General features: G+C 47.9%; 1 protein-coding gene across 1 annotated transcript; it reads right to left on the reverse strand.

Moving 5' to 3' along the window:
* Window positions 1–3,991: 3,991 nt before the first annotated feature.
* On the reverse strand, window positions 3,992–24,219 carry CCT7 (chaperonin containing TCP1 subunit 7). The gene is made up of 12 exons (XM_084766175.1): window positions 24,064–24,219; window positions 14,198–14,351; window positions 13,096–13,202; window positions 11,930–12,055; window positions 11,535–11,587; window positions 10,762–10,933; window positions 7,627–7,791; window positions 6,384–6,572; window positions 5,731–5,828; window positions 5,253–5,385; window positions 4,598–4,804; window positions 3,992–4,311 (listed from the first exon to the last, which is right to left on the reverse strand). The coding sequence occupies exons 1-12, from the start codon at window positions 24,067–24,069 to the stop codon at window positions 4,096–4,098; spliced, it is 1,626 nt and encodes a 541-aa protein (XP_084622301.1). The 5' UTR covers window positions 24,070–24,219; the 3' UTR covers window positions 3,992–4,095.
* Window positions 24,220–24,773: the final 554 nt, after the last annotated feature.

Consider the following 24,773-nt stretch of genomic DNA (forward strand, 5'->3'; position numbering starts at 1 on the left):
ACAGCTGCTGCCTCACAGGTCCCTTCCCTTGCTGCACACGCTCCAGCTCCATGCTCCCAGATTCCGTAGCTCTGTCCCAGTTTATCATCGTTACCGAGTTGTGTGGCTTCTTCTGTCCCTGCCCTTTGAAGACTGAACCGCCAAAGGCTGTCGTGGCTGGATACTCCATGCCTGGTCCTGCATGAAACCTTAGCTGTGTGGTATCTCTGCCCCTACCTCTCACAGCTGCCTCCAGTGGCTTCCTACCTCCCCAGCCCCGTCCCCAGGAGTCACAGGCCACAGCACAACTTTCCACTCCTTCAGTGGTGGCCCAGAAGGGGGGTGGGGGTGGCGGGCGGCTGCCTTTAGTAGGTCAGCTGTTTTGCCAGCTGTGTCCATGTAGCCTCTGCTCCCTGTGACTCTTAAGACCAGAGGTGCTGCCCTTCCTGTCTCTTGGATAAAGCACAACAAAGTGATGTGGTAGCTGGCCAAGCCTGCCCCTAGGGACTTCGATTCCACAACCCCAGGATTTGGACATCTCCCTGGGGGAGGGGGAGGGGGAGGGGCGCACTAGAATGCCTGGTGCTAGGGGAAATAGGTCAAGGTGCACAGCTATCAGGGCAGGAAACAAGGTCTAGATGCTAGTCCCAGCCTCTACTACATCTCGGCATCCTGATCCAAAAAGAGGGAAACCTACCCACTTCTGTTGGCACAAGTCTGTCTTCTGAAAGGCTTTCCAAGAAACCCCAAGAGTTTTCATCTGTGGTGTTGCTCTGAGTAAAGATGGGTAGGGTGAAAATGGTTTATCTAAGCCTTTACCAACCTAAGTGCCAGGGTACTGTGTCCTGGCTGAGTCTTGGGCATCTTAGTCTTCAGGCACTGCTTGAGAGCCAGCAGCTGTCCCTGGCTTGTTGGTCCTTGGCTTTTTCCCCAGGGGACCAACCGTGCTTCTGGGTGCTGTGCTAATGTCTGTCATTAGCAGTTACATGGCCAGTTGGGGAAAGGGGCACTTGGCTTCCTTAGAAGCACCTTAGCCTTTCTTCAGCCACTCAAAGAGGAGTCGTCCCTTGCGTCTCATAACTTAATAAGGAACGAAAGTGCATGAGGGCATGCCTGCTCCATAAGCACTGGGTCTATAGAGAAGGCTTCGCTGGTGGCAGCCACTTGGTACCTCTTCCATTCCCACCCTCTGCCACACAGCCTGGCCCTGGCAACTGAGTTGTGGCATGTTTGACTTGAGTACTTCATGCTTATACAGGCTGCTTTTCCCCACAGTATGGCAGAAATGTATGCACCCTTGCCCAGAACCCCAGCTTTCCACTCATCTAAGAGAGAGCACCCTGAAATAAATTTTTTTTGTTTTTTTCTTTTTAAACCCCATTAACAGTAGAAGCTGAGTAAGCCTCAGGAACTGCCTCAGACACCTAACAGAGGCCTCCTTCCCAAGGCCTGCTGCTCACTGTTACGAGCCCTGATCTAGAACGCAGAACACAGGCAGTAAGCTGTTAACCCCAGTCTTTGTAAGGCGCTAAGCTGAAGGAAAACTTCCCAGAGCAACAGTTGGTGCCAAAGACATAGTTCCTGGTGAACTTGGGAGAAATGAGACTAAGTGGGATGGTCCAGTGCCCAGGAGTTACCCACTGAAGGGGTATACCGTAGCCTGTCAGCCCTGGCTCAGGCCAGCATCTCTGTATATATTACTGTGTAGTGTGTATATTTACTCCTGGGCAAGTGAGCTCAGCTGTAGTTTCTTGCCCAAAAGGACAAGGCTGAAGGTTGGGTGAAGAGCTGAACGTTAGGCTTTCCTTAACTCTTTTGAGACCTTAGTCCCAGACTGACTGACAATCAAGCAGGCGCCCCACCATGAAGCCAGCTCTGGGCCTCTACCATTATCACAGCCCTGAGAAGGCTTGGCCTGGAACCCTCCAGCGTCTACTCAGCCCTGACAGAGGTGGCAGAGGCAGAGGCCCGAGGTGGCTTAGGAGGGCATTGCTGGTAGGACCACAGTGGCCTTCCCTTGCACAGCCAGGCCACAACCTGCCCCAGCAGGCACAGTAGGCAGAGGGATGGACAGCAACTTTCTGTTTTAGTTTTGTTAAAGTGGTGCCTGTACCTCCAGCCCCCAGGGGGCCTTCCCTGGCCCCACATCTGCCCTACCCAGACATTGCCATCCCAGCACTTTGCTCCATGTCACCCAGATGCCCTTTGCCGAATGTATCTGAGCATATGTATTTAAAAGGACTCTTGGGCATCAGAGTTTATGGTTCTGTATCCAATAAAAAAGATGGTGAAACTGCAGAGATACGGCGTGTGGCTCAGGGGAAGAATGTGACATGCAGCCATATTTCAAACCCTACCTTTTGTGTTTCCATGTAGCCTACACTGGCCTCAAACTTGGTACTGAAGATAGCCTTGAGCCCCAGGTGCTAGAGAGATTGTGTGCATCATACCCAAAATTACCTGTTAACATCTTCAAGTTAGTGTTCTAGGTAACAATTTAGGATAGATTTGTCTCTTTTCATACACATTTCTCTAAAACTTTTTAGCACCTCTGAAATACGGGAACTTTCTTACATTTCATGTTTTTAAAAGACAGCATTGACCTAGAAACTTTTTTTTGCACATGATGGGCAAGGAGCTTACCAAAAGACATCCTCAGGCTGCCTTATATCCTTCCTGTAATAAGGACGCTGAGGGTAGAAGGAAGCCAGATAGCCCAGTCAATGGAACAAAGGGTCACCCTCTTAGGGCTGCAGACAATGGTGGAGAAAGGCCCCCCATGCCACCAGCCTGGGACTACACAAGCTTGCTTTTGGCATCCAAATAAACCAAACTTTTATTCTAGAGTAAAACCAGACAGGCAGAACAGGAGTACGCACTGCACGCCCTGCAGTGGCTTAGTTCCCCTTTAGGAGGCTCTGGCAGCCAATCACCTTGATCTTTGAGAGACCAAGTTGCTACCATAGTAGCCTGGCCTTAATTTCACAGTTGGCCTCATGTGATCTGACCGACAGGCCCTACCTAACCTGTTAAACACTCCTGCCACACACACAGCAGGTGCCTGGCCACAGGAAGAACGCTGCACCCCTCAGGAACCCTACCCTCCTTCAAGGCCATCTAACCACGCACGCAGGGCTCAAGTTCTCCAGACACCAGTTTGAGGGAGCAAGAACTTCATTACTTAGGATGGTCCCTCAGCTCTATCAGTGACTAGCTTTGGGCTAGCAGAACCCAGGCACTGGTAGACCTGCCAGTCTTCTGCTCCAACAGCTCTTAATTGGCCTTGGTCACAAGAAAGCAGGAGCTGGGATGACGGCATGAGCCCCAGTTGACTCAGTACATAAAGCAAGTCAACCCCAGTGTGGGCAACTTGGTGAGACCCTAACACCATAAAGACTGATGAACCCAAAGTAAAAAAATGGGCTAGGAAGATAGCTCAGCAAGGGCTTCCATAGCAAACATCATGAAATCCACAGTACCCGTTTAAACCAAAAGGACTCTCACAGTAACTAAGCAAAAGAGAACATTTTCTAAGCTCAGAGGTTATATAATGCCCTGAGCTGTCACTTAAAAGTATTTTGAGAGGAAGCGGGGCATGGTGGTGAACACTTTTAATCGCAGCACCTGGGAGGCTGAGGCAGGTGGATCCTTGTGAGCTCGAGGCTAGCCTGGTCTACAAAGTGAGTCCAGAATAGCCAAGGCTACACACAGAAACCCTGTCTTGAAAAACCAAAACAAAAAGTATTTTAAGAGGATACATGCCTGAGCTCAAAATACAGAAAGGGCAGGACACAGGGGACATATTCCAACTACGGTGATAGAAGCGTTGTGTGTTGTGTGCAGTGTCTTGAGATAGAAGGGCTGAAGATGATGCTGGGAGAAAAGGAAGCCACCACACATCTAGCTCCTCAGAACCACACTGAGCCCCCAGACAACAGAAGCCTTTATTTCAAGTACACACAGCTCAAATTCTGAGAGGCAAGAGGATATTTTGAGAAAAACTCTGACCAAATAACTTTTAAATTTTATTTAAATAACCTCCAGTGAGAACACAGCTGACCAAGCAACCATTTCCTCACCCCCATTCACCTCACAGGGAGGTGTGCAGACTGCCTCTTAATGGAGGCGGCCTCGGCCCCGGCCAGCTGCTGGGGGAGCATCCACAGTGGAGCGGGGGTTCTTGATAGTCTCATCCACTGATACAATAAGGCATGCGGCCTCAGAAGCCGCTGTGAGGGCGTTAATGCGCACCATGGCTGGCTCCCACACAAACATCTGGAAGTTGTCAGCGATGTCTTCGTTGTTGATGTCCACCCCATACCACACGCCCCCCTGAAAGAGAAGGCAGGCACTATGGAACTGCTTTCATTTCTTCCTGCAAACCTTCCTGAGTACTCAATTGCCGGGAACCTGGCTTGATAGCACATTCTCAAGAAAATGGCACACGACACGCAGTGCGCCTTTCCCCATCTGCTCCCAACTCCAGGCACGCTGACTGCAATATCCAGGCCTGGCACTGTGGCAGGAGGAAGTTGCCCATTGTGCCCACATTCCCAGTAGGCACAGCACATACTTAAGAGCCTATCCCTGGACCCCAAAGAGCAGGGAGGGAATTTACCTGTGCATGTCGAGCCCGCAGCTTGTTGAGGATGTTTGTGGCATCAAAGCCAGCGTTGTCACATAGCTGTCGTGGAATAATCTCCAGGGCCTTGGCATATGCCCCAATCAACAGCTGCTGTTTCCCTGGAATGGTCCTTGAGTAATCCCGCAGGTATTTGGAGAGCTCCATCTCGATGGCCCCACCACCAGCCACCACAGAATCATTCTGCAGAAACCAAACAGCTCTCAGTGCAGTGGTCCAGCTCAAGGCGTCAAGTTGGACTTAAAAAAAGTCCTCCATCCCAGAAAGTGCATTTGCCTGGTCTCCCTTTCCCAGCCCCAGGAACCCAGACACAGCACATCCCAGTTTCAGTCCTAGGAACTGTAAGGTCACAGTCAGAGTCAGCCATAGCTTGGGAGTGGTCACTTCAGGAGACAGCTAAAGTTCAGCCTCAGTTTGTTAACCAGTTTCAGCTTTTGAAACAGAATGTCCTATGTGAGGCTGACGTTGCTTCTTCATGATTTGTGGGGCAAATGAAGACCTATCTAGTGATTTGCAGGAGGAAATCAAAGCCAAACATGCCACCTACGGAAGGACAGGTTATATTAAATCCAAGCTCTTATCAGCTCCAGGGTCAGGGGTCTGTGCAGGCAACAGGCTGTCATCCCAGTACCTTTATGGCCCTCCTCACAATCATGATGGCATCATGCAGGGACCTCTCTGTCTCCTCCATAAACTGCTCGGCGCCACCACGGAGAATGATGGTGCATGTCTTGGCCTTCGGGCAGCCAGTGAAGAAATTGTACCTATGTCCAGGATGCAATGGTGCACACATGAATTGCCGCCACCTTACCATCTGATCTCCCCATCAAGCCCTCCCAAGAGGGAGCAGCTCTTGTTTACTCAGGCTGTTCATCCTACCTTTAAGGTATTTTTTAGGCAAGAGTGGGGTGGTATTACTGGAGCATTCAAGTTTGCAGAATCAGATCTAACATCTAGTTAAAACATCCCCCCTTCTGTAACACTGAACCTGAGCTCTTTATCCTCCCCCCTAAATATCACAAATAAACATCAGTACAAGCCATTTACCACACTCACAACAAGACAACAGGGGGGCGGGGTTGGGCAGACACAAGCAGTTATAGGCTCACCTCTCTCCTCCAATTTGAGTTTCTTCAAACACCTGACAGCTGCCCAGGACTTCTGGAACCAGAGCATTCACACTGGTCTGGATTGAGCCTCCACAGGCCTGCGGAGCAAAGAAAATACCAACGAGGCCAGTTGGCTTCTTGCCACCCACTCAACAAGCCAGTTTCCAAGCTAAATTTGCCACAGAACTGTAGAACCCGCTGCTCAGGATAGCCTACCTATCCTGGTCTCTAGGTGATCCCAACTGCTACTCAAAAAGATGACTTCAAAACAGAACCAAACACACAAAGGGCAAAGGGTCCTATTAAAAGGGAACAGGGACCTGATGTCTAGTGCTCTGGGTCCAGCAACTCTACCTGGGAGCAGTTCTTTAGCCTACATGGCTCATTTGAGATATCAAGAGGGAAAGCCCAAGCTGGAAGCAATACTCGTTGAGCCTGACCTGTGGACCACAGTGCTGCTGCTGTGCACCACCCACTTCCTGTCTTGGTGAATTTGAAGCAGTTTTATTAGTGGGCATACAGACCTCAGATGAAGCATTTCTTGACAAATAGTCAACACAGGGACAATCTAACAAGTGTATTCCTTTACACCAGGAACAAAGGAAACAACCCAGGCCCACAGAGGATAAGCAATGCCCATGGAGGTTTCTTACCATCATCGTCCTCTTCAGATCCTCCTCAGGCACGCGGCCAGCACAGAACATGTCCCTATCAGCAAAGTACTGTGTGGCCACATCCCCAATAGGCAGTTTGGACAAGATGACTTTGGCTCCAGACTGATGGATCTTCTCTAACTTGTCATAGAGAATACTCCACTCGGCATCAACAATTGCCTGGTAATCCTAGAGACCCAAAAAAGACGGTGTTTTGGGATGGAGGTTGGTGTCTGACAGGCTAACCCAATTGCTCCCCACACAGGGAACATGCTGATTTATCTGGGAATTAGTGGGTCAACAGTCCAAATACACAAGGACTGTAAACAGCAACCACTTAACACTTCAAACACAAACATACAGAGTAGCCTCAGGGGAGAGCTTCGCTAGAACTTGTGGCACTGCTGAGGTGTGGGGAACAGTTTCACCTCTCCTGACAGCTGTGCCTATGGATTTCCCAGTAAGACCTCCTACCACAAAGGCCATTCTGTGCTGGCAGACACTGCTACCTAGAGGCGGTCCTGGGAACCACAATGGCAGGAAGAGAGTCCATGAGGCTCAGCTGAAGGAAGGAGACCTGTCTGACTAAAAAGAACCAAAACTGCAGGCAAGCCACACCTGACTGTGTAAGCTTGTCACCCACACTCAGGACTGAGGTAGGAAGAATACGTTCAAGGCCAACTTGAGCAACTTAACAAGACATCCTCTCAAGACAAAAAAAAAAATTAAAGGCTGGGCAAGCTGGGCATTGCAGCATACGCCTTTAATCCCAGCACTCAGGAGGCAGAGGCAGGTGGATCTCCATGAGGCTAGCCTGGCCTACATAGTGAGTTCAATGCCAGAGCTAAAAAAACAAAACAAAACACAGAGAACCATATGTCAGAAAAACTAATGTTAAAAAGGGGGCCAGGGACTGGGGTATTGCTCAGCAGTAGAACCCTACTTAGTGCATGTGAGCTTAAAACAAAACAAAAACTCAGGCAAGCTGGAGGGCCCATCCCTAAGAGACAAAGAACACAGTCACTCAATAGGCTTGCACAGTCCAGCTATCCCAGGTGGAATTCACTCAGTGAGAACATTAGTTGGCCAAGATATGCAAACATGGGAATGGATGGTGAGCAGAGGCAAAAGCAAAGTGCCCACCAGAACCTGAGAAACTGTGAGCTGGTCCTCAGTAGCCTAGAGACCAGAGGCCCACCCAGAAAGTTGCCCACCCGCCCACCCCTGCTGGGGGGAAGCCTACCTCCACCGTGTGGACTCTGATTTCAGCATTATCTTTCTCTGCTTTCAGCTCAAGTTCAACATTTAAAAGGGCGATCTTGGGGTTCTTATACTTCTTGGGCTGCATTTCAAACCCAGCGTAAGAGAAAGTCTTCTTGAATGCAACACCAGCCACCAGCTGAGACTCCTGGTTAAAGCAGACAGCTCAATGGTTTGGTTATAGTCAGAAATCCAATCAGTCCATGAACTCAACAAGAGTGAACTCCACTGCCACAACTGTGATATTCTTAATACCACCACCACCACAAAATTTGGGACAAATCCACCTTTCTTAGTGACACAGAACACATTGTACTCGCCCCTTTAAGGTAAGACATCATTCCATTTGTAGAGACGAACATGGTATCTGGGTTGTTCGCTAAAGCTGGCCTCTGAAGCAGCTGCCAGAGGACAACTACAGCAGTGCCAACAACGGAGCAGGCGGGTAGGGGAAAGGCGGACACTGTGCCATGATTCTGTCTAGGCCTCGTCTCTTTACTGCCTGTATACATACAGCATAGACACTGGGGCTTGAATGTTTCCTTGGTAGCTGTTGCTGTGGCCCTTTACCCCCCAACCCCTCCAGCCATGACCTTTCACTTCTTCAAACTGTACATAACTTCTAGCAGCCAGATTTAAATACAAGGCACAACAAAAAATATGTTGCATGTGGGACTAACTTCACTATCATTGACTTAAAAGTTCTCTCAGCAACACTCCTTAGCAAAAAATGCCACAGCTTATCGATAAGCAGCATGTATCCCCACGCCTGTACCACTCACATCCGTAGCCTCAAGTGGCATGCCTACGCTGATCATGATGGCGAGTAGAAAATTGTCAAATTGTGAAAGAAAGGGTTAGTCCCAAAAGGTAGTCAGTTGTTTTATAGACTCAGGAAATAAAAAAGGTTTTGAATTGCTGATATACAAAACAGATGGCAGGGACCAGAGAGTCTGAGTACAGAAGAGAGAAGAGGGAAACGTAGCAGTGTCCAGTGTAAAAGAATCTCATGGGCCCCGCTAAAGCTTTGGTCTGGGTGTGCAGGACTCACCAAGATAACAGGAACATCACCCTGCAACACAAGAGCGGATCCAAAGGAACCACAACAGAAGGTGACACTGGCCGTGACTACCACACTCACCAAGCTCTTACATGGCTTTAGCGAGCCAAGTCCAGCCCCCAAGCTTCTGCAAGTGCTTTGTCCACCAAGCACTCAGTTTTCTCTACCTAGTTTTTTGAAACAGGGTTTCTCCTCTGAACCTGAAGCTCAGCAGTCTAGCTATTAGATGGCTGGCCAGGGGGCTCTGGGTATCTTCATGCTGCCTCTACCCACCCCAGGAAGCTTGGTATCTTTTGTATGGGTGTTAGGATACTAATTAAGGGTCCTATGCTTGCACCCACTGAGCCATCTTATCAGCCTCTTTAACAATTTTACAAAAGGCCAGGCACAGTGGTGTAAGCCTACAATACCAGCATTCAGGAAGCAGAGACTGGAAAATCACAAATCTGAGATCAGCCTGAAGTAGTAAGGCCCTATCTCAAAACAAACAAGTGTTAGGGCTGTTATATGGTCCTGCGGCACTAGGGAGGCAGAGACAGGTGATGGCTGTGAGGACAGACAGCAAGTTCCTGGGTAGCCAGAGCTACATGGAGACCCAATCTAAAAAAACAACTAAACAAAACACCCCAACAAAATGAAGTAAAACCTGAGTTCTTACATGGATTTAGTGAAATGTTGAGCACTCTGGGGAAAATTCAAGCATACCAGATAAAACTATTAGTTCTAAGGCCTGGGCACACTGCAGCATTGGGGCACCTGTGTAGCATAAACACAGTTGGCTTCACTCCCTTCCAAGAGGATATACAAATGGCTCCCATAGAGTAAGTACAGCAGGCCAGAGATAAAAAGGACAAAAACAGCACAGATAAACTAATGTCAAAGAATGCTTTTAGAGCCACATGTGGTGGCACATGCCTTTAATCCCAGCACTTGTGAGGCAGTGGCAGACAGACTGCTCCAAGTTCAAGGCCAGCCTGGTCTACAAAACGAGTCTAGGGCAGCCAAGGCTACACAGAGAAACCCTGTCTCAAAAAACAACAAAAAGAATCACAGTTATGCAGGCCAATACAGCAGGCGCCAAGCACATGTTAATGTTTGTTCCTGTTTTTCCGAGACAGGGTTTCTCTGTGTAGCCTTGGCTATCTTGGATTCACTTTGTAGACCAGGCTGGCCTCAAACTCAGTGATCTGCCTGCCTCTGCCTCCCAAGTGCTGGGATTAAAGGCCTGCGCCACTACACCCAGCTACATGCTGGTATTTAAATAATAACAAACCAATTTAAAATTTAGCTTGTTTGTTGCACAAGCTGTCATTTTCAATGCTTAAACATACATGGAAAGGACTTTTGTTCCAGACAGCACAAAAGGATGTACTGGACAGTACCAAGTTAGTGATAAAAATGCTCACTTGGACCAATTGCTACGTTATTGTAAATGCACAAAATCATGGCACAGACCACCAGTATATACTAAAAGCCATCACTGGCATTAAAATAGCAAGCTCACACACGCACACACTGTGTATTCGGAATTCCAGGTTACGTTATGTGAACTGGTAACAGTGGCTGCATAAGGGGCAGAGGTGGTTATGGGACAATTAATTCTAAGCCCCCTTTATGGTTTGAATTATAGATCATCTATCCAAGAGAAATTAGTAGAAGGCCAAGTTTGACGGTGTCTCTTTGAAGAGTGAACTGCCAAAAATCTCTAGAACTTATCTTTGGAGAATGCACAAGTAACTTATCTGAACTAATCCTTCCACACACCCTGATACTGACATAAAGAAACAAGATTCTGAATTGGCACAGGTCCACTTTTCCATGCACGATAAAAAACAGATCCAAAGACTACAGGCAGCATGGGCGGAGTGGCCACAGCTGCTTTCCTGCCTTACCTGCATTCTCCCTTCACCCACAAAGTGTGCGCTGTGCTCCCACATGACACTGCCTGCTGTCTCCAGGCTACACAGGCTCACCTCTAGGGCTCCGCCCTGCACCTACACAGTGTGCGCTGTGCTCCCACACGGCGCTGCCTGCTGTCCCCAGGCCGCACAGGCTCACCTCCAGGGCTCCGCCCTGCACCTTCTTGATGCCAATCATCTTAAGCTGCAGCAGCTCGTCAAGCATCATCACAGCATCGACCACCATCTTGGCGAAGAAGGCCTTCTGCTGGGAGATCAGCTTGGAGCTCAGGGCTGTCATTGCACACTTCTCCAGCATCTTCCTCTGCTCTCTGCAGCACAGGGCAGAACTGGCGTGAGCTTCTTCCCTGACCACAGTACAGGAGAGGTGCATGCCATGCACTACTCTATACACACTAGCCATTACAGTGTGGCCGAGAACTCACATGTGACACAAACAGTATCAACCCGTCATTTAAATATAAGTCCACGTTAGCAGCTATACATATCACCCCATTACTCGTCCTTTAACCCAAAATGCATCACTCGCCCCTCTCTTTGCCCCTTCTCTGTTGTTAGGGTAGATCATTAGCAACAGACAGCAGATACAGCCACTCACTACACCCGCCCCAGTGCCAGCTTTCAGCACCAGTCTGTAGACAAGGGTGTGTCAGGACACAAACAGCAGGCTGGGCATGTGGCGCAGGCCTTTAATCTCAGCACTATAGAGGCAGAGGCAGGGGATCACTCAAGCACAGCCTGGTCTACAAAGCGAGTCCAGGACAGCCAAGGCTACACAGAGAAACCCTGTCTCAAAAAAAAAAAAACAAAAGAACCAAACAGCTTCCTGTCTACACAGGGTCTGCAACACACTTACACACCCTATGAGGCCATAAGATACCAAGGTTCTGACAAAGTCCAATGGAAACTTACACTTTATCTTGCTTCTTCACAGTCACAGCAATCTCTTTGATTTTGTTAACAGCCTGCCAAAAACACAAGTTGAGTGAGTCTCATGCTAACCACAGAACAATGAAGTGGATCTAATTAGTGCCAAGATCTTAAGCACATCCCCTGGGACTGCAGCTGCCAAGGAAAAGGTAAAGCCCTGCCACCCAGGAAACTCTCAGAAAGGTAAGGCAGCCACAGTGTTCTATAGAACCATCAGCTCTTCCAGGACTTGGCTCTGGATTGCCAAATAAGGACACGAGGACAACAGCTGCTGAAGGGTGGAGCAGGGAGATGGCCACACTGTCCTACTCTGGCATTATCCTAACAGAATGTGAAGGTGCCCAGGCGTAGGGCCAAGCAAGCTGATGCAGCCATACCAGCTGGGTGGCGGTGCGGAAAGCTCGGATGATGATCTGAGGATGTAAGCCTTCCTCCACGTAGGGCTTCACCTGCTTCAGAAACTCCGCAGCCAGCAGGGTGACTGAGGTGGTGCCATCACCAACCTGGAAGAGAACAGCAAGAATACACGTTTTCTGGTACTCAGGGAATGCGAGGCTCTGAAAACCATTTTTAGGCACATTGTTTAAATAGGTGTCAAGCTCTTTCCAGAAACCCACATACAACAAATGGAAAGGTGAAAGTATCTGGGGAATCAGCTTTTCTCAGATGGCCTTGAGACACAGGGTAACTTTCAGAGAGCACCCGTCTCCAGAGGGCCCAGGGACAAGCCATTCTCAAGATAGAGCTTGCACACACGAGCCAGTAGATACGTTACACTGTCTTAATCAGGGCTACTACTGCTGAGATGAAACACGATGATGGAAGAAACTTGGGGAGGAGTTTAATTGGCTTATACTTGTACATCACAGTGCATCATCACAGCAAGTCAGGGCTGGAACTCAAGCAGAACAGGGACCTGGAAGCAGGAGCTGATGCAGAAGCCACAGGAGTGTTGCTTACTGCTTACTCAGCTTGCTTTAGAGAACACAGGACCATATGCCCAGAGGTGGCACCGCCCACAATGGGCTGGGTCTCCCACATTAGTAACCAGGAAAATGCCCTATGGCCTGCTTAAGCCCAACCTTATTGAGGCATTTCTTCAATTGAGGATTCTTCCTCTTTAATGGCTCTAGTTTATGTTAAGTGACCTAAAACTAGTCATTACACTTTATTATATACAAAGTTAGTAAGAAACACAGTTTCAGCTCACAGAAAAAGATAAATAATCTTTTAAAAGTTTTTAATTTTAAAAAGCTGGGAGGTGGTGGTATACACCTTTAATCCTAGCACTCTTAAGGCACAGGCAGGTGGATCTGTGAGTTCAAGGCCAGTCTTGTATACATAGCCAGCTCTCGGATAGCCAGAACTACAGAAGACACTGCCCCTGTTCCCAAAATAAATTCTAACTACTTTTGTAAGTATGAAATACTTACACAATTATAATTTTAGACCTAAATAAAAAAAAACTTCAGTGAGAAAACAAGAGGTAGCAAAGGAGGCATGCATCCTGCCTCCGCTAAGTTTTTATGACTGACTTTCTTACCTCAGCGTCTTGGGATTTGGCAATGTCCACTAAAGTCTTTGCTGCAGGATGGACAACGTCAAGGAGTTTCAGAATTGTGGCTCCATCATTAGAAATTGTTGCTTTGCCTTAGAGAAAGACAGTAACAGTTAAAGCCCCCTTTCTTACTTCTGTTTACTGGGCTTGGACTCCACATACTTTTTTTTCCTTGGGAATGGGTCACACACTTTTTAAATAACACGGACTCTTGGTTTTCTTTTGAGTACAGGTTAACTGAACACAGAGAAATGTTTAAACAGCCAAGCATAGTGGTGCACAACAGCAATCCGGACACCTGGGAGGCTAGCCTGGGCTATACTATCTCAAAATAAGAGCAACCACTTAAGATACTTCTAATACAACTGACATCCTTTTTTGTTTGTTTGTTTTTCGAGACAGGGTTTCTCTGTGTAGCCTTGGACTCCCTTTGTAGATCAGGCTGGCCTCAAACTCACAGAGTTCTGCCTGCCTCTGTCTCCAGAGTGCTGAGATTAAAGGCGTGTGCCACCATGCCCAGCACAACTGACATCCTAGTATCATACAATATAGCTTAAAGGGCAATTTTCTCCTGTGTCAGCAACATGTTAGAGTTTAACTGTGTGTGTGTGTGTGTTTGTGCATGCAGGGACCCTCAGAAGCCAGAAGAAGGTATCAGACCTCCAGAGTTTGGAATTACAAAGGCAGTTATGAGTTGCCTGACATAGGTGCTAGGAACTGAACTTGGGTCACCTGAAAGAGCCACAAGCTCTAACCACTGAGGCAGGCAGGCAGGCAGGCAGGCAGGCATCTATCTATCTATCTATCTATCTATCTATCTATCTATCTATCTATCTCTTTAGCTCCCAGTTTGTTCTATTTATGTCTCTGGGATACACTTTCCTACAGGGCAATAGACTCCTGAGCCCAGGTTCTCACACAGATCCCCACAGGGTTATACATTCTAGGCCTTGTATATTGCCTCAGAGTGACTAATCCCTTAGGAGACCCTACAAGCAGTGGGATTTCTGATTAACAACCCTGAGCCTAAACACTCCCTAGGGACCTAGTCTCCTGAACAAAGCCCTGAGGAACCATGCAGACTTACCTCGGCCATCCACAATAAGTTTGTCCATGCCACGGGGACCCAGGGTGGTTCTTACAGCCTCAGCAATCACCTGGCAGGCACTGATGTTACTCACAAGCTGAGGGATGCCTTGGGAGCTGTCAGTGCCCTCTTTCAGCAGGATAACTGGTGTGGGCTGCAGAAGAGAGCAGTTGACTGCTTTTAATCATCACCAGCTACTTGAGACTCACAGGACTGTGAGGAAGGCCCCCCCCCCAGCTCCACCATGGGAGAGCTAGCCACACCCTCTGCTACACACACTGCCTCCCCAGCCATGCCTATCTCTAGAGGAACAGCTGATACTCAAGTCTTAACAATAAATTATGATTTCTGGTGATTATCTGGCCCTTTCAACTCTTGACATTTTGTCCTGTGCTTTAAAACTGGGTCACAGCACAGAAAGATTAGATCCTGCAGCAAAACAAAAAGAGCTCCTTTGTTTTACCTAACAAATGAAATACTGACTCCACCCAGCAATGCTGTCACCTCTCATACCCACTCCAAAATGCTCCCATGTGACTCAATCAATCCTACTAGTCAGATGCCTCAGAGAAATGTTTTTTTCTTTAGCACTGGCCCAGAAGGGTCACTAACCCTGCAGTGACTTTCTTTGTACTCTCGTCCTAGAAACTACAAGACAGTATAAATGCTGCTAGTTCAAAAGGCCTGCTTGGAGACTGCACTGGTTAGTTCTTTGTCAACCTAACATAAGCCAGGATCATAAGGGAAAAGGAACAGCAATTGAAAAAATGCCATCAGCCGGGCAGCGGCGCACGCCTTTAATCCCAGCACTCAAGAGGCAGATCTCTCTGTGAGTTCAAGGCCAGCCTGGTCTACAGAACAAATTCCAGAACAGCCATGGCTATCCAGAGAAATCCTGTCTCTGGGTAGGGGTGAGCAAACAAAACCCAAACAAACAAGAAAAGAAAAATGCCACCAGTAAACTGGCCTATGAACATGTCTACAGGGTATTTTGAGATTTTTAAAGTCCAGGTCAGGTCCAGTGTCTCTCTGTCTGTCTCCCTCCCCCACTGCCTGTTGCCTGTGGGTCAAGATACAGCTCTCAGCTACTTCTCCAGTGTCATTCCTGCCTCCCCACTGCCATACTCCTCACCATGATAATAATGAACCATAAGCAAGTCCACAATTAAATGTTGTCGTCTGTAAGTTGTCTTGGTCATGGTGTCTTTCACAACAATAAAACATTACAGTATTTAATCACAGCATCAGAAACCTAGCCAGGATAGGTATCTTTCCTCCAGTTCAGACAGCAGCTGACAAACTAGAGCTCTCTATATCTAAACGTGAGCCACCTGGAGTAAGTAGTCAGCCATGTCATCTTCTCAATACTGGACTAACTCTGCATGTCAAATAGAAGTACTTAGAGGGACATCATTCAGTCACCCTCTGTCAGCAAGTGCAACTGCAATTTACCTTTTACTCTGCATTGCTATAAAAATGCTGAAAATAATTGTCCCTTGCTCACTTCAGATACTGAGCAAGAAAAGTACAACAGTGCCACCATGTAAAATAAAGGAGTCTGGGGCTGGAGAGATGGCTCAGAGGTTAAGAGCACTGACTGCTCTTCCAAAGGTCCTGAGTTCAATTCCCAGCACCCACATGGTGGCTGATACCAGATGGATTAATGGAATTGCATGTGCTCTTCTATTCGATGCTCTCTTCTGTCATGCAGGCATGCATGCAATAGAGTACTTATGTACATAAATGAATAAATCTTAGAAGGAGGAGGGGGGAGGAATAATGATGATGATGATGATGATGACAACAACAATGAAGGGGAGGAATAACAAATAAGGAAGGATGCCCCACACACTCTAAGGAATGAATGAGGTGCAGTTTAACCCAACACTCACTACATCTTTTAAAGAATATTTGCCAGGTGGTGGTGGCACATACCTTTAATCCCAGCACTCTGAGGCAGGCAGATGGATCTCTGTGAGTTCAAGGCCAGCCTGGTCTAGAGCTAGTTCTAGTCTAGGACAGCCAAGGCTACACAATAAACCCTGTCTCAAAGAACAAAAAGAAAACAAAAGGAGCATATGTTGAAAGAATGGTGGTACACACATGTAATCCCACTATGAAATGAATGCCATGTGTTGGGCCTGCCTGCCTACACGAGGCTCTGTCTCAAAAAACAAAACAAAACAAAAAACCCAGAACAAAATAATTCACAAAGCAAAGAAACAATTTTAAAACTTCAAGAGGGTAGGGGGCTTGGGAGATGGCTCAGTCAGTGGTTAAGAGCACTAACCGTTCTTCCCAAGAATCCAGGGTCAATTTTCCCCAGCACCCATATGGGGGCACACAACATCTGCAACTGTCAGATCCTGTTCCAAGGGATCTGACACCCTCACACCAATGCACACAAAACAGTTATTAAAAAAACAAAAAGCAAAACCCAAAAACTTCTAAGTGGGAACTGAAGAGAGGGTCCAGTAATTAGGAACACACACTGCCCTTGCAGAGGCCTGAGCTTGGATTCTGCACCCACACCAGATGGCTCACATCCACCTGTCATTACCTGCAAAGGCACTGGCACTGATATGTACATACCCAAATACAAACACACAACACATACACATAATTAAAAGTAAATCCTTACAAAGGCTGTTTGGAGCAGTAGCCCTAAACACCAAGAAAGCATGCAATACATTTCAAAGAGCAAGTAACTACACCCAAGACTGCTATACACAACAAAGGTGTCTTCTAAAACTGAAGGAGAAATAAGGGCATTTCGAGACACGCAGGCAGCGCATGACCACCAGCACTACAAAAGGTACTCAGAGAACTACAATCCAAAAGAAAAAGTTCCCTAATTTGAGCCATTCTATTGACGCGTGCCATTTTAGTTTTTCTGTTCCAGTCATTTTATCCTTGGTTTCTCTCTTAAAGTATAAAGGCCCATTCTGTCTTTTGTCAGACATGTTTGCATGCACTTCCATGTGACTGTGTACATGTGGTGAGGCTCTTTACTGACTGACATTGGAAATCAGACCCAACCTCTTGTTCACTATTTGAGTAGTTTGGGAAGATGCTGAAATGACATTAAGAACTACAGTCTGAGCTGGACATGGGGGCGCACACACTTGGAAGGCAGAGGCAGGCGGACCGCTGTGAGTTCAAGGCCAGTCTTGTCTACAAAGTGAGTCTAGGACAGCCAAGGCTACACAGAGAAACCCTGTCTCCAAAAACCAAAAAGAACTATCGTCTGTGCACAGAAAACAAAATTACATTTGTCTTAGTTGGGGTTACTATTGCTGAGATAAAACACCATGACTACAAATAAGCTGGAGAGGAAATAGTTTATTTGGCTTACACTTCCATATCACTCTTCATCACTGAAGAAGAAGTCAGGACAGAAACTCAAAACAGGACAGAAGTTGGAGTCAGGAGCTGATGCAGAGGTCATGGAGTGCTGCTTACTGGCTTACTCATCCTTCCTTATAGAACCTAGGACCACCAGCCCAGGGATGGTACAAACAATGGGCTGGTACCTCTCACATCAATCACTAATCTTAAAAAATACTCTGGCAGGCAAGGTGGCACTGGCCTTTAATCAGGTGGATCTCTGAATTCAAGGCCAGCCTGATCTACAGAGCAAGTTCCAGGACAGCTAGGGCTACACAGAGAAACCCAGTCTCAAAAAACAAAACAAAACAAAATGTTCTACAGGCTTGCCTCCTCTCAAACGACTCTAGCTTGTGTCAAGTTGATATAAAACTAGCCAGGACAATTGTGGGTGCTAACTGCACATTACAGTACTCTAAGCTAGCAAGGGCAAAACCTAAGCAGGGCTGCAAGTGGGCAATACAAGTCCCACACACATCAATAAGCAGAGTCAGGCCAAGTGCAAAAGCCATCACAAAAGATTATGCCTTTGTACACAGGCATCAGATACCTCAGAGGGCCTAGATAGCAGTTTCCAGGAAAAAGATTTCATGTCTATCAACTGTGCTCACCAGGATGGTAACCTAAAGCAAAAAGAAGAGGGACACTCATCTGAAAAAACATCCAGTAGGAGATATTTGGGCAGCATGGTAGATTTGAGCAGGCAATAGTGAGGACTGCACACACTTTATCATCAACTATAGAAAGTCACTGTATTAAAACATGCTCCGACTGAGTGTTCCAAGTCCACTATAGTCACTGTCATGAGACAGTGGTAGCTGCCTTTGCTTAGAATTACAAAGAACAGATCATGCTCCAGCTACAAGTCCCCAACACACCCATGGCCAGTCAACTCACCCCATGCCTGATGCCTACAATAATTTGTTGCACTCTGCAGGCCGAGACCCTACTGTCAGAGACTACTGCAGTTAGGGGCTTCAGAGAGACTGCCCAAATTTCTGCAATCATGTAGACTCCCAGCCAGATGTGCCTTTGTGTGGGCACAAAGGACTGGACTGTGCTAAGGGAAAGTGGAAAGGGTCGAAGCAGAAACTTGGGGCTTCTACTTTTCATGGCAGCCCATTTCCTATATGGAACCATGGATCTTTTTCTTCTTATTGAACAGGGTCTCTCTGTGTATCCCTGGCTGTCCTGGACTCACTTTGTAGACCAGGCTGACCTCAAACTCACAGAGATCCACCTGCCCCTGCCTCCCAAATGCTGGGACTAAAGGCGTGCGCCACCGGCTAGAACCATGAATCTTACTGTACCTTGCTAAATACAGAGCTCCTTTCCTTTCCTCTCTCTGGCTCATTTTCCGTTCTCCTGTTGTTGAGTCCTTCCGTAGCTTTGTTTTTTGTTTTTGTTTTTTAATTCTCTGCAGACAGTATAGCGGAGCTGGGGGGTCTCTTCCCTGCCCTCTACTCCAGTGGGTGTTAGATCTGGAAATGACCTTGGTGAGTCTCTGCTCCCAGCTTTCTTTTCCCTTTTAAATGCTAGGCTAGATCTACAGAACTGGGCCACATTTTTCTTCTTAAAATAAAAATGTATAATTTTTAAGGAAATGTACAATACATTTTTGTCAACTTTTTAAAAAAAGATTTATTTATTTATTTATTATGGATACAGTGTTTCACCTGCATGTACACCTGCAGGCCAGAAGAGGGCACCAAGTCTCAGTAGGGATGGTTGTGAGCCACCATGTGGTTGCTGGGAATTGAACTCAGAACCTTTGGAAGAGCAGACCATGCTCTTAACCTCTGAGCCATCTCTCCAGCCCCATTTTTGTCAACTTTTTGTTGGGTTATTTCATAAACATTTTGTGAACCAAGCGGCTTATTTGTCAAAATCCTCTGTGAGCACCGTCCGGCTGCACCCCAGACCCACTGCAGCAGGGGCTGAACTGCAGAAAGCACCCAAGTGTGTTTATATACACCCTGAAGCCTGCGGACACCAGTGCACATGCGCAAACCCAGAAGGCCTGCAACTGGATCTAGGCTGGTAAACGGTGTACATTTATTTACCAGAGCTCAGACAAATTATGAACCTGGTTTCAGGCCAAGCTAACTGACAGGAACAAAGGATTTAATAAGCAGTTGTCAGCATAAGGAAGGTGCTCGGGCTGCAGGGATGGCTCGGCAATTACAAGCACTGACTGCCCTCTGCACTGGGGTCTGCAGCCCAGGACCACCTCTAAGCCTCAGGACTCCATAGGTAGCAAGCACACAAATGACGCACAGATCTGCATACAGGGAAAACATCTACACAACTGAAATACAATGTAACAAGAAAACTGAGCAGTCAGTCCAATGAGATAGAAACAAAGACACACTTGGCACCACACACTAGACCCTAACTTGTCAGAAAGCCGTCTTTAAGTGAATGGGATGACTGCTATCAGGGTGCTGGCCTCAAACTGCATGCACAAGTCACAGAATCTCCAAGACAGGCCTAAGCCAAGAAAGACCCCTCCCCCCCCCAAAAAAACCCCGACCGGTTGTAGGTAAACAGACTTTCAAATAGAAGAAATATTAAAATTATCAGTAAATAAAGTTGTATTGGTCTAAGAAAAGGTATTTTTTTGGGCCGTAAGACACGCTTTTCTCTCTGCAAAAGTGGGGTGGGGTGGGGTGGGGTGAGGGTGTATCTTATGGTCCAATTGCTGTCTTTACTGTTTTTCTTGTTTTACTGCTCTAAAAACTGGGTACGTCTTATGGTCAGGTGTGTCTTATAGTCCGAAAAATACAATATCAAGAATGAAATATAAAAATAGATTTGAAGCTGGAAAAATGGCTCAGCAGTTAAGAGGGCTTCCTGTTCTCCCTGAGGACAGAGTTTGGTTCCTAATACTACAACCATCTGTAACTCCAAGAGCAAATCCAGTACCCTCTCCTGGCCTCTACAGATGTCCACATGAATGCACACACGCACAGAGGCACACCTCTTTATAAAAAAAAAGAAGAAGAAGAAAGACCTGAATACTTTGAAGAGCATGCATCAGTCTGCTGGTTATGTATAAAAGGAAGAGAGAAGAGAATTTTAAAAGATGAAAATAAAATAAAAATTAAAAAGGCCGTAGGGTTCCTGAGAGCAATGGCAGAGAGAAAGAGAGAGACTAGGGAGGGGAACACATGCTTGCTCGGTCCAATCAGCACCACTGGACAATCCCAATTCTATACCTATTACACGTTACAGGCAAACTTACCACAAGATAATAAAAACAATGAAACTAGCAGATGAGGGGGAAAGAATGCTGGTCAAGAAATGGTGTCTTACTTGCTGTGGTGGTGCACGCCTTTAATCCCAGCACTTAGGAGGCAGAGACAGGTAGAGCTCTGTGAGTTGGAGGCCGGTATTGTCTACACAGTGAGTTCCAAGATAGCCAAGGCTACACAGAGAAACCCTGTCTCAAAAAAACCAAAAGAAATGGCATGTCTATATTCTCAGCATTCTTGGGGTACTACAGAGGGCCTGCTCCCTGGTGCCACCTAGAAAAGGGAATGCTTCCCGTAAGATCCCACAGTCTCATGAGCCTGCTAACTCATTCCTTAGGATAGTCTAAAGCAGTGTTCTCAACCTGTGTATCATGACCCTTTGGGGGTAGAATGACCCTTTTACAGGGGTTGTTTAAGACCATTGGAAAACACAGATATTTGCATTACTATTCATAACAATAGAAAAATAGTTATGAAGTAGCAATGAAATAATGAGGGGTCACCACAACACGAGGAACTGTATTAAAGGGTCACAGCATTAGGAAGGTTGAGAACCACTAGTCTAAAGCCTTCTGAGATACTAAGCCAGACATGGTAGTCAGCTATGATCCCAGCACATACTTGTGAGGTCGAGGCAGGAGAGTGGCTATGATTTCAAGGCCAGCCACAGAAGGAAAAGGCTGGCAACAGTACAGTGAGCCAAGCTATGCCAAACAAGGCAGGTCCTCTTGCACTGCCTAGCACCTCTCCTTACTTTCCATCACAGGCTTTTCCAGAGGGGCTCTGACACCTGCGGGCCTCCATGGGCAGTCAATGTACACAGTACACAGGCATACATATTGGCACAACACCCACAACACAAAATAAAATAAAAAACCATTATTAAACAATTAGTCAGCCCTAGAAATGGCTCAGGGGGTGAAGGTGCTGGATGCACAAGCCTAGCCACGAGAACTCATAAAAGCCAGATGTGGGACACATATCTGTAACTCCAGACCTCCTACAGCAAGATGGGAGTAAACAGAAGAATCACCAGGAAGCTTGTACGCTCTGGCCTTGAGTATGCAATGCAGCAGCAGAAACAACAACTCCTGCCTCAGCAAGGTGGAAGGTGGAACATGCCTAGAAAATTGCCCTTTTGCCCTCCCCACTGGTGTGGTCGTATGCACAGGGCCCACATTCTCTCACACACAAAATAAACAAATAAGCATGGCAAAGCAAGCTTGAATAGAGCATAACAGTGGACACCTATACTCCCAGCCGAAACATAGCATCCTAAGTTCAAAACCATTCCCCGTGTCTAGTGTCTGTCTTAGTTTCATTTCTGTCCCTGTGATAAAATACCCTGGCTGCTCCCCCAAAGGCAAAAGGGTTTATTTTAGCTTACAAATCCAGGTTGCAATCTGCTACTTGGGAAGGGGGCACCAAGTAATCTGAGGGAGCTGGTCACATCTTATCTACAGCCAAGAACAGAAGAAAGAAGAGGAAGAGAAGGAGGAAGAGAAGGAAGATGATGCTCAGAGCTAGCGCTCTTCTTATACAGTCCCCAAGTTCAGGGAGTGGTGTCAGGGTGTGGGCTGGGTCTTCCAACATCAGATAAAGCAACCAAGGCAACCAAAGGCCAACCGAGTCTGGACAATCTCCCACTCGGACTTTCTTCCCAGGCCATTCTAGGCTGTGTCACGTTGACAACACCAGTCACTACAGTGGATGACAGCACCAGTCACTACAGTGAATTACACAGTGACTTCCAAACAAGCCTTGAGCTACAAGGAGCCTGTTCTAAATAAACAAAAAAGAAAAAAGAAAAAGAGGGTCAGGCTATAGCTACATGTTGTAGAACAATCAAATGAGGCCTATGTTCAATACCCAGTACCTAAAATAAAAACAAAGCTGCCACCATTAGACTTGATAGTCTATAAAAAAAAGACCAGCATTATATATATGTGTGTTATATGTATACACACACACACACACACACACACACACACACACACACACACACAAAGGCATACAACTTAATGACAAAAAGGCAAGGATACTTCTTGCTATAGATGTACGAAAGGCAGAGAATCAGAATTTCAGGGGACCCTTTAAACTCTCCATTAGAAAAGGCTTCTAGACTTAACAGTCTGTTGACATCGCAAACAAACCCAGGGCCGTGTTTCACCTTTTAAGAAGTGAGATACCCAGCAGGCAAACAAGCAAATTGGACAGGGCAAGACCCATCAATTCAGGTTAAAAAGTTTGACACCTGTTTGGGGTGGGCATGGATCCCAGGGCCCTGGGCATGCTAGGCAAACGCTCTTGCCACCGGTCACATCTGCAGCAACGAACAACGTTCTAAAGCTGCACGTTAAGTCTCGGATTTACTCCTCAGCTCTGCTCCTGGCCAAGCAAATCAACTTCAAGGAAAAGTCACATTGACAACAGACTCCAAAAAGGACTTCTGAGTAGGAGCTGTAACCGCAAAGCATTTGGTAGCTGGGGAGGCACTTTACGAGTTATCAGTTTGGAATCCATGGGGGATAGGAAGAAGGTGCGAAAGTCAAAGGACTGACAGTGAGAAGCAAAAATGAATGAGTGAAGTGATGCTAAGTGCACAGGAGTCTGTCTTAGACGTTGGCATATCCCAGGGAAAAGGGAAGGTCATTTAAGAAAAAGACTCTCGGAGGCATAAGGCACTCAGGTCTTCCATTCTCTGCTGCTGTGTACCTCAACTGCTGCCCTTTTCCAGCACCAAGCTGGGCCTGCACGTCCACGAGACGTTAAAAAGGCACCTGCTGAATAACTAAGTGAACGAACGGGCTTCAACAGGAACGAAGGGTTCTATTTTCCCGCAGGCGGCAGCCGGGATGAGCGCGAGTGACCACAGCGCCCGGCAGGGCATCCCTCGGCCCGCACGCCGCCGCGGCGCGCTCTAGACGCTCCCGCCTTCACTTCCGCCCCTTGCACGGCGGCGCAGCCCGGCCCGGTGGTTGCAGGTACAAACGCTCAACCCACACTCGGCTCCGCAAACCCGAGTTTCTATTACAGGGAAGGGCTCGCGGCCCCGAAGCACCGGGGACCCGTGGTTTCCAGGCCCGGTGGCCCCGCGAGCCCCACTCGGCTCCCGCCAACCGCTCCAAGCTCCGGGCCGAAGCCGCCTACGGGCAGCGGGTCCCGGCGAGCGGACCCGGGCCGCACAAGCCGCGGATGGCAGCGGATGCGCGGAGAACCACTCACCATCATCTTGGAAGCGGCTTCAGGGACCCGCAACACGTCCGGTCTCCGCCCCGGGGCCGCCTACCCAGAGCCCACAATGCTCCGCGCTGGAGAACTCCCCAGAAGCTTCTGGTGAGAAGTCAGCCCAGGAGAGGAAAGGGACGGACTACTTCCGCCACTCTATGGTTAGCTACAACCGAGGGTGGCTGGCTAGAGGAGCCGGAAGTTCCTGCTCCCCCCCCACCCGCCTAGGGACGCTCTAGGAACGTGTTAGCTATGGTGGGATCATCGAGTTCCGATCAGCTTTTGCTCTGAGGCTGCAGTAGGGTCCCGCTTCGGCCCTCGTCCCCGCAGGACACCATGGGAGACGTGCAATTGAAATGTCAACACTGAATGCCGGCTGTGAGAAGCACACTCAGGTGAGTGGCCTTACTGCACCCACACGGCTCCGTGGCGTGGGAGCTCTGTGCGTTTCACAGGTTGCCTGGGAAGTTGAGACCGGTGTCCCGGGTCACAGGTGCGCAGCCCGCTCGGGCGCGGGAAACTTGCTCCGGGCGGCCTCTGACTCGTCGGTACCTCCTGTCGGCCGAGGCGCCGCCTTGCCGCCTGCGGAGAGTGAGGTTGCGCGCTGCCTCAAGTGGAAGGACACCCGAGCATCCTCGCTGGACTCCCCTGCATCGGGGAGTCGCGTCGGTACTGAGGAGCGCGGGGGGCGGGGCTGCGAATTGCAG

Source organism: Acomys minous (genome assembly GCF_964271855.1).
Source record: "Acomys minous genome assembly, chromosome: 17".
Lineage (NCBI taxonomy): Eukaryota > Metazoa > Chordata > Mammalia > Rodentia > Muridae > Acomys > Acomys minous.